The 14957-nt window shown below is 40.9% G+C and overlaps 1 protein-coding gene and 1 pseudogene across 2 annotated transcripts in view; one reads left to right on the top strand and one right to left on the bottom strand.

Moving 5' to 3' along the window:
• Positions 1-12850, bottom strand: part of LOC149463672 (organic solute transporter subunit alpha-like) — an 18067-nt gene extending 5217 nt beyond the window's left edge. Inside the window, exons 1-6 of the mRNA XM_089675276.1 lie at positions 11074-12850; positions 9378-9529; positions 5735-5808; positions 4989-5144; positions 2980-3091; positions 2510-2762 (exon numbers count right to left, since the gene is read on the bottom strand). Coding sequence (XP_089531402.1) covers positions 2510-2762; positions 2980-3091; positions 4989-5144; positions 5735-5808; positions 9378-9529; positions 11074-11140 — 814 coding nt within the window. The 5' untranslated portion in view covers positions 11141-12850. The remainder of the gene's footprint in view (positions 1-2509; positions 2763-2979; positions 3092-4988; positions 5145-5734; positions 5809-9377; positions 9530-11073) is intronic.
• Positions 12618-14957, top strand: part of LOC149463671 (uncharacterized) — a 16729-nt pseudogene continuing 14389 nt past the window's right edge. The window contains exon 1 of the transcript XR_016312432.1: positions 12618-12659. The product of XR_016312432.1 is annotated as an uncharacterized LOC149463671 (transcript). The remainder of the gene's footprint in view (positions 12660-14957) is intronic.

Below are 14957 nucleotides of genomic sequence, written 5' to 3'. Positions count from 1 at the left end.
TTGCCACATAGTTGCCCAATTAAACAGAGCATTGAGGTTGGCTTGTAAATTGGAGACATCCTGTAAGGACATTATTCCACTGCACAGCTTGGTGTCATATGTAAAGATTGAAGTGGGATTTATATTCCCAGACCCTATATCGTATAGAAATATATTAAAAAGTAAGGGTCCCAACATTGAACCTTGGGGTACACCACTGACAACCCTAGACCATTCAGAGTATGAATCATTAACCACTGCTCTCTGAATACGATCTTTAGCCAGTTTTCTACCCATTTACATATTTCCAAGCTTGTAGACCTTACCTTACACATTAGCCGTGTGTGGGGAACTGTGTCAAATGCTTTTGCAAAATCCAAGTATACCGTGTCCACCGCCACCCCTCTGTTCAAGGTTTTGCTCACCTCCTCATAAAAGGAAATCAGATTTGTTTGACAACTTCTGTCTTTCAGGAATCCATTCTGTCTGTTGTTTAAAATATTTTTTTTCCAGCAAAAACTTATCTGTGTGGTCTCTTATTAAAACTCTCCAGTATCTTCCCAACTATAGAAGTTAAACGAACAGGTCTATAATTATTTGGTAAAGATTTTGACCCCTTTTTAAATATTGGCCAATGTGGTGCCTTACGCCAATCCAGTGGTACTATGCCAGTCATTAAAGAGTCCCTAAAAATTAGCAACAATGGGTTTGAAATGACAGAGCTCAATTCTTTAAGGACCCGTGGGTGTATACCATCTGGTCCAGGTGCTTTATTCACCTTTTTCTGTCTAAATATTTCTGGATTATATCAGTTGTGAACTAATGCAGATCATCTGGAGCTGTGTCAATACCATGCCCATTATGGACAAGAGCTCCCCCATGCTCCTTTTGTATACACAGAGCTGAAGAATGTATTTAATAAATTTGCCTTCTCTTTGTCCCCAGTCACCCACTCCTAGATTATTTTGTAAAGGGCCTACATGCTTGGACTGGACCTTTTTACTATTAATATATTTGAATCTGTCATTCATTTTCAATTTTTGCGGTCTTTATTTCCTTTTTGCATATTCTGTTATATTCTTTGTAATGTTTAAATGATGATAGCCTTCCTTCATTTTTATATTTAATAAAAGATCTTTTCTTATTATCTATAGCTTTTTTAACTTTGGCTGTAAGCCACATAGGTTTGATTTTTAGCCTTTTAAACTTGTTGCCCATGGGAATGTATTTTGCAGTGTGTTCACAACTTTGAAGCACAACTGCATTATATGCTAACTTTGCCTTAGTCTGACACCTAAAATTTGAGATTCAGGGTCAAAGGTCACCTGAGGCTCTGGCAAAAGCTTGACCTAATGCACCAAGTTAAAGGCTAAGTTCAACGTTTCCAGAAAATACGATAAGCAACCAAGGGGTCCCAGTAGATATTAAAAACTGTGCAGCTATGTAAAAGGTTCATTCATTTTTTGTCACACCTTTAGGCCATTTGGAACCTCCATAAGCCTGGCCTGGAAACTCCTAGTTAGCAACCCCCACATCCTAGCTTGGACACTCTTCCAACATTACAGAAGCAAAACCCAATGGTTTTCCCAACAAGGCAGAGTGTGAGGAAAACTAACTGGAAATTCTTCAGTCAGGCTTCCAAGGGTGCTCAGTTGGCCTAAAGGTATGACAATAAAATTAATGAACAGTTTACGAAGCTGCACAGTTTTTAATACCGTGTGGGGCCCCTTGACCTCGTAGACTATTTTCTGTAAAAGTGAACTTAACCTTTAAGATAATGTAGACAGTTATGAGGCTGTTATTTAAAGTGGTTCTAAAGGTTTTTGTTTTTTTACATTAATGCTTTCTCTGAATTAGGGTAAAAAAACATTTCAATAGCAGCTCCCCCCAGACCCCCCCATTAACACTTACCATTCTCTATCCAGCATAGTAATTATCTGGCTGCAGCTCTTCTCTCCTCTTTCTGGTCTCACTAGAGGATCTGATGGCAGCGGGAACCATTGGTTCCTGCTGCTGTAAGTCAAAACCAGTGAAGAGAAAGTGAGGGACAGGGCCAAGCTACGCTGTGTGTCGATGGACACACACAGCCCGTCTCGGAAGCACACCCTCACGAGTGCCCCCATAGCAAGCAGCTTGTTACTGGGGCACTTGCAGAATGAAGGGGAGCCTAGAGCGCAATTGGGGGACCCCAGAATAGGAGGATAGGGGCTGCTGTGTGCAAAACTATTGCACAGAGCAGGTAAGCAAACATTTTTAATTTTAGAAAAAAAGGGTTTACAACCACTTTAATACTGTTATGCAATCTCAGGGACTGTGAGGCAGAATTTGAAGTCAAACAGTTGGCAGGAACTCAACTATCAAATTTCAGGTGACCTCTGACCTTTGACTCTCTTTTACATACAGACACTTCTTTTTTGGGTTGCACGTGGTGCCATTGCATGACACAGTGGAAAACTTTAAAAATTTGGATTGCAAGAAAAGATTGTAAGGTGTAGAGCCAGTTTGCCAGCACTCTTCTTTGGCCACTCACTCTGTGATCGGGTCTCAATAGTCCAGGGTGGTACGCAGGGGATGGCCCCTAAGGCACTCATAGTTTCCAGGATGCCATTTTGCAGACCACACAGAACCAGAACTAGCGTGATGCAAATAAATTTGGAGCGAGGACTGTAGCCTTCCAAGGCCTTCTTGGTAGCCTTGTAGAAGAGAAGGTAGCCATAAAATGACAGGAACGTGGACAGGCCAATGATGATGTTGATGTAGGAGTTTGGGTTGGTGTAACCAAGCTGATGAGAAAAAGACAAATCAACAAATGACTTTATAAAATAAAAATACATTTTTACATAAATTTCACTATATTTACTTGTTTGCGGTCTCATATTTTGCTTACTTTATTATATAGCATTGTATGTAGGATTATGTTCCCGAACATTATACTGTCTGGCCACTAAAGGGCTCTGTTTTATAGTGGTGAGGTGGGTTTCTACTTCGCGTGGTACTTACATCTCCATAATCATACTTGTCGTCTGTCCATAAAATGAGGCCCACAAAGAACAGAAGCGTGCGGACAACAGATAGCTGATACACGGCAATATTCATCCACCTCAAATTGCACCTAAGATACAGAAGGGCAAAGAGATAATGAAAAGCCAGCATATAATAGGAAGGTTCCTAGTTAGAACATGCAGTTGCATTCATTGGGCCTGGGGGCATTTAAAAAATAGTGGGATGTTCATGAACCCAAGAAATTTTCATATCTCAAAAGCGCTTATTTAATTGAATCAAAAAATATCACTGGTTCTTGCAAAGTGTTAGCAATTACTTTACATAATCCTAACCTAGTTTACTACCCCACTGCCCTTCAGTCTAAAAACTGCCAGTACTTACTTATGCTGCTCTAGGGCTTCTTATGGTGACCAGTACCAAATCACCAGCACATGGTGGTGGGACAAAGGACCAAAGGCAGAGCTTGGTAGGTGATTTTTATTGTTGCTAAGTGCCCACGATAATGGTGTCATCATTTCTTTACAACCTTCCTTGTCTCCAGGCAGTAAATTAAATAGCTGAAATACAGTACATACTGTATACTGTACAATGGTATTGCGCTAAAGGATTTGTAAGTTCTGTGGTTTTGTGACTCAGCCTTGCCAGATAGTATAGCTAGAGTATTGACCTCACTGCATCAGTAGCAGCATAGCTTGGTCCAGAGCACACCCCCAGCCTGCTGATTTGCAATGAAGCATATACACCGTAGACTCTGATTGGCTACTTAGTGCAGCTCCTGCCAGCCTAAGTGCTGCTCTGCAGGAGGTTGAAACCAAGACATATGCAAGTACTTAAAGTGGAACTAAAACTTTATCTGAGCACCACAGACTGAAAATGCTAGATAAAGTGATCCTAAACCTTGTTTTTTGCTTTTTTAATAATACATTTGCAATAGGTCTGCACAGGGCAACCTCGATCCTCCTCATCTGGAGTCTCCCGCCTGCATTCCTGGCTCCTCCTCCCATTTCTTAGATGGGTATTCATGAATGCTTAAACCTGAGCTGTGCTGCTTGCGTCCTTAGGCACAGACAGCTCCGCTCAGGCTCATTCACGGGATTTGATCAACAGCAGCAGGAGTCCATGTCTCCAGCTGCTGTCTCTCTGTCTTGTGAGGAGAGAGATCAAGAAAGCTGATGCTCTCGGGCACAGTGCTGGAGCAAGATCTGTCTCAGGTAAGTATTGGAAGGGGGGTTGTTGTGGGGGGATTTGAACATGGAAGGTTTTTTACCTTTCATATTCGCCCATCCATTTTGAAAAACACCGCTCTAGAATTTCTAGCTGTGGAAATCTTGCGTAAGGACATATATTTCATGTACCAGATACTTCCTGGAATTCATCTGCCCTTAGCTCACACATGCAGGCTGGAGGGCATGCTTAGCTCAGAACGCCCTCCCCTCCTCTAGATGAAAGAAAAAAAATACAGATGAAGACTCTCGGGCTTTTGTACGACTTCATTGTGGCCTACGGCTGAAACCAGGAAGCAGCTGAAGGAATGTTAAAAAAAAAAAGTAAAATACGTAGATATAAATATACATTCCTATCTATTTCTTAAAGCTAGCAACATAAGGATTAAATAGTTAATGTTGATCGAGAGTTTAGTTCTACTTTAAGGTAATTGTATTGTATTTCTGGGGTAAAAACAGCACTGCATCCAATCAAATTGTTTACTTAATATTTATTTTGCACTCTAGAGCAGGCCTTGTTATCCTATCGCTGGGGTGCTGGTGGTGGTTTAAAGCAGGGGTCTCCATACTTTCTAAACCAAGGGCCAGTTTACTGCCCTTTAGTCTTTAGGGGAGCCAGACTGTGGCCAATGGGAGGAATAGATCCCCATCTATGGTGTCAGGAGAAGAATAGTGATTCATCATTGGTGTTAGTGGGAGGAATAATGCCTCATATCAGTGGGCTCATGGTCTGGATAAAGGCAAGCAAAGGGCCACAGTTTGGGGATCACCGGTTTAGAGCACCTGTTCACTTGGATGTTGGGAAAACAACAGCAGCAGCAGCATGGCGGAGGGTTGGGCGACACTGTCTGACCTCCCAGCACTTCCAGCATCTGGGCTTTACCGCCAAAATAATCCGTGATCAATTCCAAGAACTTCCACAGTGTTATGGAGTGATATCTGAGGATGAACAGAATAGAATGACAAACAAGATAGAATATATTACAATCTGTGAGTAAATGAGTACAAAATGGCAGTGTCATCCACTGGAAGTCAAATTTCTATTTTAGATTGTGCAAGAAAGCATTTTGTTTCACTGCTACAGGCAAGTATTCAAAGAAATACTGTATTTTTATAAAATTAAATTCCCTCTGTAATTGTCATACCTTACCTAAAAATATAATTGTTACGGAGAATGTACAGTAATTGTCTTCCTATCTGACATTTTCTATACAGCAGCCATAATGCTTACTTTAGTGATTCTTATCATTATCTGGTTTCGAACTACAAGTGGCTGTCAAGCAGGGGCGGACTGACAACTCATGGGGCCCCTGGGCAATAGGGGATCATGGGGCCCCTATGTCCTCGCCCACACTAAAAAAAAGCCTATAAAAAAAAGGTACCAGGGGCATTTCATGGGGCCCCCTACTGACCCCGGGCCCTCGGGCAGTGCCCAAGTGCTCGAATGGTCAGTCCACCCCTGCTGACAGAATATCTAGCATTGGCACTGATCAGACAATATATTTATTGCATCACACATGCAGACTCACATGGAAGCCACAAAGTTGCAGATGCCAGAGGAGCGAGGGATGAACATTCCGATGATGGAGGACATACAAAATACCTGGAAGGGGAGTACAGCAAGAAATATAGTTTAATGCCATTTGTAGGAGGTCACCATTATATACATTTTGACCTAGCAGAGATTTGTGTCACTTAGGCCTCATGCACACCGGGCACACAAGGATTTTCGTCCCTGGGCACATAATGCACTGAACATGGCATAATGAATGGAGAGAAGGTGGGAGATGAAAACCTGAAAGGTCTCCAGATCCTTGCCAGAAGGATTTATTGGTAGCACACCCCTTATGGATGAGACACTGCAAATAGAAACCCTAACCAGAAAGAAATAATGGGGCTTTAAAGGTACCATACCATACAATAAATAAATCAACAATTGTATAACAATTACCACTTTATTAATAAAAATGATCCACCAAAATGATGGAACATGACAAATAGACATATTCCTTTAAAAAGCATACCGTACTTGAAACGGAATTGGTACCTTTAAAGCTGCACTAAACATGGTACCACTTGGTACACTGTCCAGCCACAGCAGCTCTCAGCCCCTCACAGAGTTTGACAGGCTGGGGCTGAATGGTGTGCCTGTACCTTCCACTCGTACCTAAACACAGGATCCTCATGCACTGGAGCTAAACGCCCAGTGTGAAAGAGGCCTTAATGACTCCACCTCCGCAACATCGCCAAAATCCGCACGTTCCTAACTCCAGAAACCACTAAACAGCTCATCCACTCCCTCATCATATCACGACTTGACTACTGCAACTCCCTCCTCACTGGCCTGCCTCGCCGCTGGCTATCCCCGCTTCAGTCCATCCTGAATACGGCTGCCAGACTCATTCACCTTTCCAACCGCTCCGTTTCCGCCACCCCCCTCTGCCAATCCCTCCACTGGCTTCCGATTGCGCAACGGATCAAATTCAAAATCCTAACGCTGACGTACAAAGCTGTCCACCATACTGCCCCGAACTACATCACTGACCTAATATCCAAGTACCGCCCAGCACACACACTCCGCTCCTCACAAGACCTCCTTCTCTCTAGTTCCCTGGTCTCCTCCTCCCATGCCCGCCTCCAGGACTTCTCCAGGGTGTCACCCATCCTCTGGAACTCCCTGCACCAACCCATCAGATTATCACCTACTCTCCTCTCCTTTAGGCGCACCCTGAAAACCCATCTCTTCAGGGAAGCCTACCCCGCCCCCTGCTAACTTGCCGACCTCCTCCACTCTTCCTACCACTCCATCCCCCACAGCTATCTCTTCCTGTGCCACCATCCCCTCCCTCCTAGATTGTAAGCTTGAAAGAGCAGGGCCCTCGATCCCCTCATGTTTTGCATTGTATTGGTATTGTTCTGTCACATGTTCTGTCCCCCTTTGTAATGTACAGCGCTGAGCGAACTATTGGTGCTTTATAAATACTGTATAATAATAATAATAATAATAATAATGTAAATATGGAACCTGCCATTGCTGACCTCCTTCTGGAAATGCTCGATTGGATCCAATCGAGAAATGCTGAAGATGTCAAGTCACACATACTGTGCTGTGTGAAAAAAGTAAACCCAGGAAGTTCACTCCCCAAGAATAGTGCTGCACTGCCCCCTAGTGACTAAAAAAAAATAATAATAATAAACACCCCCCTGAGCATCAAACCCAATGTATAATTGAATACATCTGTGAAACAAATGAAATCAATAGTAAATAGAAAAAACTGGCTGAGTCACTAAATCCAAATGATATGTGAAACATATATAAAAATAAACCATAATCAAGTAGCAATAAACACCTGGCCAAGCTATAATTAACACCCGCCTAAGCTGAAGAATAAAGTGTAAAAAACATGAACAGCAAACAATATGATGTATATCAGAAATAAAACATGATCACAACAGCAGTAAACATCTGGCTGAGCTGTAATAAACACCCAGCTGAGCTGAAGCATAAAGTGTGAAAACCAACAAAAACAGTATTAAAGGATTGTAAAACAAATGCCCGAGTGAGCAACAGCCCCCCAATGGAATAAATATGAATCAAGTAGTGTTCAACTGGGTTAGATATTCACAAAAAGAAATGCATAAAAAAAAAAAAAAAAAAAAAAAAAAAGGAGAGAGATAAGCAGTTCTACTGAATATATATATAGTGATAAAGTGATATAACAGTCTCTTTCTTCCAACATTTATTGTAACGCACCAGTGACTTCAACAGGTGTGCAAATCTATCATGCTCCTCCACCTTCAGGCATGCAAGCGCACCTTAACAGCTTACCCATAGAATATATTGGTCAACATGAGCTCAATATTAATCCCACTGCATCCTCTGCTTCCACATGTCTCTCCAGGCACTCTCAGGAACAATCCTTTACAACCCCACTCCAATGGATAGGTGCTCAAAAGATAAGGAACAATGAACTCCTCAGTGTAGTAAGGCTTTATTACCACAAAATGTATAAAAAAATGCAACTCACATAGATACAAGGCTCACCGAACCTATTACAAGAATTTAGGGGAAAAGCAGGGTGAACACAGATGGCTAAAGAAGCCTTGTGACTTGTGGCATAACACGTAGGACGGAAGCTTGTAATGTCTTTTCTGGTGCGTCCGGGAGCTGCCATCACTTTATTAAGTGTTCTATATCATTTACCATTTATCTGTTTTTTTCTTATATATCCAGTAGAACTGCTTATCTCTTTTTTTTTTATTATGCACTTTTTGTGAAATCCAGCTGAACATTTACTTGATTTATCACATATTTATTCCTTGGGAGTCAGATTGCTAAGCAGGGCATTTGTATTACAATCATGCAATACTGTTTTTGTTGGTTTTCACACTTCATGCTTCAGCTCAGCCGGGTGTTTATTACAGCTCGACCAGGTGTTTACTGCTATTGTGATCATGTTTTATTTCTGATACAGGTTTCACATATTTTTCTGTTCTTGTTGTTTTTTTTACACTTTACTGTTCAGCTCAGCCAGATGTTTATTATAGGTTGACCAGGTGTTTATTGCTACTTGATTATGGTTTATTTTTTATATATGTTTCACATATCATTTGGATTTAGTGGCTCAGCCAGTTTTTTTTTTATTTACTATTGACTTTATTTGGTTCACAGATTTATTCAATTACATATTGGGTTTGATGCTCAGCAGGGTGTTTATTACTTTTTTGGGGGCCACTAGGGAGCAGCGCAGCAATATTCTTGGGGAACACATTTAGGTGCTTGCAGGAGCTTATCATTTATTTTTGGCAGCACATGAGTATCCTTATTCAGGAAGTTCAATGATTTTCATATATAAATTCACCCTAGGGTAATTTTGACAGGACATAGAAATTCTAGTGGATCTTAGGATAGTGGGCTAAATGTGAAAAGAAAAAAAAAACAGAAAAAGCATAAGCAGAAAAAAAAAAAAAAAATCACATAAATGAATGACATACATTTGCTACAATGGTAACTATAGGCCTGAATTTTAGAGCCATGCAGAGCCCAGTTAAAGTTTTTTTTCCCACATAAAGAGTTATGTGGTCAATGCACTGTCAATTTAAATAAATTAATGCCTATCTGGGTTCTTCCTAAGCCTCATCACTGACAAAGCTGCTAGATTTTATTCTTACTGGATATACTCCCAGGATCCAGAGGTAGAGGCAAGTCCTACGTGAGCTTTGGATGTTCCTTAGGAAGAATCCCATCTCCTCTAGAAATAAGGCCAACTGGACCACTCCAACCACCACGGGAACAAGGAATATCCATAGATCCTTCTTTATAACTGGAGAGAGATTAAGAAATCACATTGCCAAGATCACATTACGATGTTGGGTACTCTCCTGGCATCGAGCTCCAACACCCCAGATTTCAATGCACACAACTTACATACAAAACTAGAATTACCAGAAAAAGTGGTAAACCCATATTAGTTATAATGATTCCATTTTTCCATACACACCATCACTTCACAGAATGCACTACAAAACAAAGAACAGCCACTTGGCTGCTGTGCAGGATAAGCAAACTACTGATCCATCATGGCTGCTTCGTTTGGTATTGTGTAGGCACCAGGCCTGGATTTGTGGAAAGGCCCTGTAGGAAAATGTTGGGGTGGTTTCCAGTTTCATCAACCTATCACATTTCTTCATCCTTCAGTGCATAGTTGGTTAATGCAAAAATGTACTGCAGGTCAAGAGATCTGTTGAGGTAATATAGCCTCTCCCCTCGCATAATGTCCTATAATCTTCTTTTATTTCTTAGGGCAATTCAGGTAACAAATTAAATAAATCAGTGAGCAAAGACTGAAACTGTATTAACACCAAAACATTCACTCAGACTATGATGTGAATATCTGAACTTTGTTTATCAGGGGTGCAACTGAACCTCCCATCTTTGTTAAATGAAGTTTTTTTTTCTAAAAAGTTTAATCAGTTTTTCAGAATAATAAACCAAAGAACAATAATGCAATTTATTGCAGCTCACCAATTCTTAGATGTGTTGGTTGGCTGCATTAGTTTCCTTTTTTTTTTTTTTTAGCCTTTTTTCCCCTTTATTTTTATCTTGGGATCTGGACAGTAAATTGGTAATTTTTAAACTTCGTTCAATAGACAGAGTTGTCCAGAAAAATTGGCAGTTAGGGGCAAACCATTTACACAGACAGGGTGCTTACAATGGTCAACTTTATTAATTTTTGTAAAATGTCTATCGAAAAAGGAAAAAAATGGTTGCTGTCACTGTTTAAAAAGCTTTAGCTGAAGTAAAATCCATCTAAACCTGCTCGTTTAAAACTACCCTCTCCTTAGATTGACAGTGCTGTTTTCCAAGGGTGTCCCTATTACTCCTCCATCTAGATTGGAGCCACCACAGGAAGTGCGCTACTGGCCATTTCATCAGGTGAAAATAAAGGGAGAAAAGAGCTTAAAAAAGGAAACAAATGCAGCCCCCACACTGGTAAACTGTAATATATGACATTTTTATTTCTGGGTTTAACACAACTTCTTTGTAATTCATGGCAGCCAGGATTCAGAGAGAACCTCACAGATCTTCATCTGCCTTAGAAGTTTGTGTGTGACTGGTGATACAGGATATAGGAACAGAGAGAGAGAAGGTTTCAAGGCACAGGCAGAAAACTGAAGAATTGATTAAAAACTATTCTAATATTTACTAAAGAAGGACAACAGACATGGCCGCAACAATCATAAAAGGAGGACAAGGCTGTTGAACCTTTATAATGGTTACCTTTGTGTTTTCCTATAATCCCGTCACTGAAAACATGCATTCATTGTTACAACGTGTCTCTATATAGCCCACATATATACATGTTACCTTGAAGGAATTCTGATGAAAGGGGGAAACTCCCCCCTTCAAGGGAGCAGTTTGATGGCTTCAACATGGCTGTTTTTGCTTCTGTTTTCCCGTCTTATGTTCCTCGGTCTTCCATTTTTCCTAGGCTGTCCCTCTATAGCTTCTGAGACATCCACCTTATTCCTGGATCCCCTGCACTCCTGAAGAGGATGCTTCCAACCTGTGAGCATTAATCATTAATAGAGCCAGGTGCTGGTGTCCAGGTAACTGACTGAAGTCCACAGGTAACATCTACCTGGAAATGGGAAGAATGCCACACCTTCCTTCCCTTCGATCATCATCATATCACTTCATTACAGATGCTATAGTCTTGGTTTGTGAATGGCAGAGATTAAAGGACAACTCCAATAATGTATAAACTGTAGCTGTAGGCAGGGCCAAATTTGCCATCGGCCACAGTAGGCCTGTGCCTATAGATGTCAAATCATAAACACGTATTTATCTTAATATTGAAATTTGGGTAAAGACAAAAAAAGTTTGGTGAAAAGGAGGGGTGTTGCTTCAGATAGTGAAGGTTGTGTTCCTCTGGGCTCCAACGATTAATTTTGGCCTTGTGTATATGGGAAATTTACTTTCTAAAAGGACTGACGTATTTATACACACAGCCTTATGTACTCCACACCCACCCTGTGCATAGCCTATGGAGGATGCTATTTCTACATACTACATAGTATTGACCTGGGATCTAGGAGTTCTGGTAGATCACAAGCTTAAAAATGGCATCCAATGCCAAGGTGCGGTTTCTAAAGCGAGCAAAATCCTCTCTTGTATTAAAAGAGGTATAGACTCCAGAGAGAGAGAGATATCATATTATCCCTGTACACATCATTAGTTTACATTCACCAGTGCAGGGATTTGAATTTATGACCTCATGCTTACAAGCGTAGTGCTTTACCACCAGAGCCACCATCAGAATATACAAATCATTAGTAATACCTCATCTGGAATATGCAGTTCAGTTTTGGGCACCAGTTCACAAAAAAAACATTGGGGAACTGAAGAAAGCACAGAGAAGGGCAACCAAACTGATAAGAGGCATGGAGGAGATCAGCTATGAGGAAAGATTAGAGGAACTGAATTTATTCTCTCTTGAGAAGAGGAGATTAAGGGGGGATATGATCAACATGTATAAATACATCAGTGGTTCATATAGTGAACTCAGTGTAGAGTTATTCACCCTAAGGTCATCACAGAGGACAAGGGGGCACTCTTTACATCTGGCCAACTCGGTGGATTGCTTTAAAAAAGGTCTAGATTATTTCTTAGATACACAGAATATAACTGGATACTAACATTTATAGGTAAAGTTGATCCAGGGAATATCCGATTGCCTCTCGGGGGATCAGGAAGGATTTTTTTCCCCTGCAGGAGCAAATTGGATCCTGCTTTGCTGGGTTTTTTGCCTTCCTCTGGATCAAATGTGGATATAGGATTATAACTTTTTTTTTTCTATGGTTGAACTGGATGGACTTTTGTCTTTTTTCAGCCAGACTAACTATGTAACTATGACCTGCCCGCACATTGGACCAATAATTATCACCACACTGGTAACAGTCGCCATGAGCTCTCTGTTATAATTGGCATACCTGTGTTTCCCACCCATCAGAATACATAGCAGAAACTTCTACTGTAAGCCTGATTGCAGCTTCCAGCTGATGTTCCTAGCAGCTCAAGTTTCAAAAAAACTGATTTCAGGTATATTGGCTAAGCTGACATAAATGATTTATTGATGTAAGGAAGCAGATAAGAGAACAAAGATTTGTGTTTTTATGTGTGTGCATAGCGTTTCAATAAATGCTTTGTGCAAAATATCCACATAGTATATCCATGTTATGGCTTTAATAAAACTACAGCTCTCTATCTCTTTGTGCAATTTTAGCACAGGATTATATGGGATTATTTTAGTATGTTTCAGCAATATATATGGAGGCGTGGGCAGTGGCAGAATTCCAGACACCAATAAAAATAAAACAAACAGCTACAAATAACACTGCTGCAATAAAATCAACGGTGAGCACAATAAACTTACATAGAGCATTCCAAAACCGGAGACAGAATGCTGCATTCATATAGATTAAAAAAAAATAGAAAAATTGCTTTATATATATGAAATAGCTGTAAAAAACATTAACCGCACCTCCAAAAACAAGCTGACAGTAGAAGCTGACGTATTTCTCTTTTGACAAGTTCCCTTTGGCTTTTCTGTGGTCACAACTTCTCGCTCACTTCTCTAGTGTGCTACTCTCCTGCTCTTGAACTTTTTTCCTTATACCACCAGGGTTTCCCCATACTATCAAGTCTTTAAACTACTGGTGCTCAACCTGCAACCTTTTGGTACCTATCGTGTGGTTCTTAGGTAAACCAAACAGTAGTCAATTTTCCTTGCCTAACCTGCAGTCCTTTGGTACCTTCCATGTGGCTCTGTCCCACATGTAGGAAGGATTTCACTTATTTCCCAGATAAGGGCCCTCCTTTACAGGATATGACCTATTGTCCATACCCTTCTGGCAGGATCCCTGATTTAAGGTGGGTTCACTCTAGAAGAGAAGTTGACAGTAGCAGCTGCTGTATTTCTATTTTGACAAGTTCTCTTTAACTTTTCTGTGTTCACAACTTCTCGCTCACTCCTCTTGAACGTCTCTTGAGCTACTCAACTTCTCTGGAACTTTTTTCTTATGTAGCACCACCCCCTTAAGGGTTGCTTAATAATTTTTGGTTTCCCTGTCAATCTGGACCTCTCATTGAAAGCCCAACCTCTGCTAACACCAGCATACTCTGGTGACCCAAATAAATCACAACTGTAAAATGGACTCACACACAGTAGTATAAACCAAATTGAAGTTTATATTGGAATTGGAGGTAACTGAGTCAAGAATAACAACATAACACTGATATGGACAGAAAATATGATCACTCTTGGTAATTGTGAGCGAAAGTAACGACATTCACAATGAAGGAACAATGACTATTAGCAGGCCTGCTTTCAGAAATAGTCCACTGCCTCCAGTCTGAGGAGACTGTTCACTCCCCAGTGTGCAGGAATGACTATCAATAACAGATACACTCACTGTGGGTCCTCAGAGCTAGATAACAAGGATTAGATGTGAAATAAAGAGAATTCTCAGTTATACTTGGCAGTGTCCCCTTTATGAGCTCTATAATGTCTTCTGCATGCTTGTTGGGGCCCAATTTATGTAAAGGTGCATCAAGGGGTGGATGGTAGTTCCTTAGGGTGGTCACATCAAAGATAGTGAGGAAAAAGGAGAAGATTTAACACTTCCCTGATTGATGGTAAAGAATTAGTGCAAGGTTCCCTTTAAGAGCTCTAACCATGAACTGAGCTTGACATAGTAAATAGCAATGATTGGCATATGTGTCTATGGACAAAGGAAATGGATGACCAGTAGAAAGAATTCTGCTCTACAGAAAAGGGAAAGGGACTGATTGATTCAATTGGCATTGCTGTATCTTGATCTATAACGGAATACATCTGCAGTGCACTTAGCTGACCGCAGAATATACAAACGATGACACTGGTAAAACTAGGCTGCAAACTAGGGCAACTGTATGTAATGTTCACAACTATGTGCAGGTAGATAACTATGAATGTTCACTTTGTTAGTAGATGCATGGGCCTCTCTCACCTGATCAATGTGGCTCGGCAGATTGCTGCAATCCGTCTTTCCCAATAGATAGGAACAGTCCACAGGCCCTCTGGTTGAGACTAGGTGTTCTGCTCTGTCTCCTGCTGTCAGAGTGGTCTGCTTGGCAGGTAGAGTGGTCAGTAAGTTCTTTCCGCTCTCTCCAGTCTTTGATCCGCGGCCTAGTTCAGCACTTAAGCCATC

The sequence above is a fragment of the Staurois parvus genome, unplaced genomic scaffold (assembly GCF_062004578.1).
Source record: "Staurois parvus isolate SC_StPar_1 unplaced genomic scaffold, SC_StPar_1.0 ptg000154l, whole genome shotgun sequence".
Taxonomy (NCBI): domain Eukaryota; kingdom Metazoa; phylum Chordata; class Amphibia; order Anura; family Ranidae; genus Staurois; species Staurois parvus.
The sequence above is the reverse complement of the archived record's forward strand: the minus strand, read 5'-3'. Positions and strand labels throughout refer to the sequence as shown.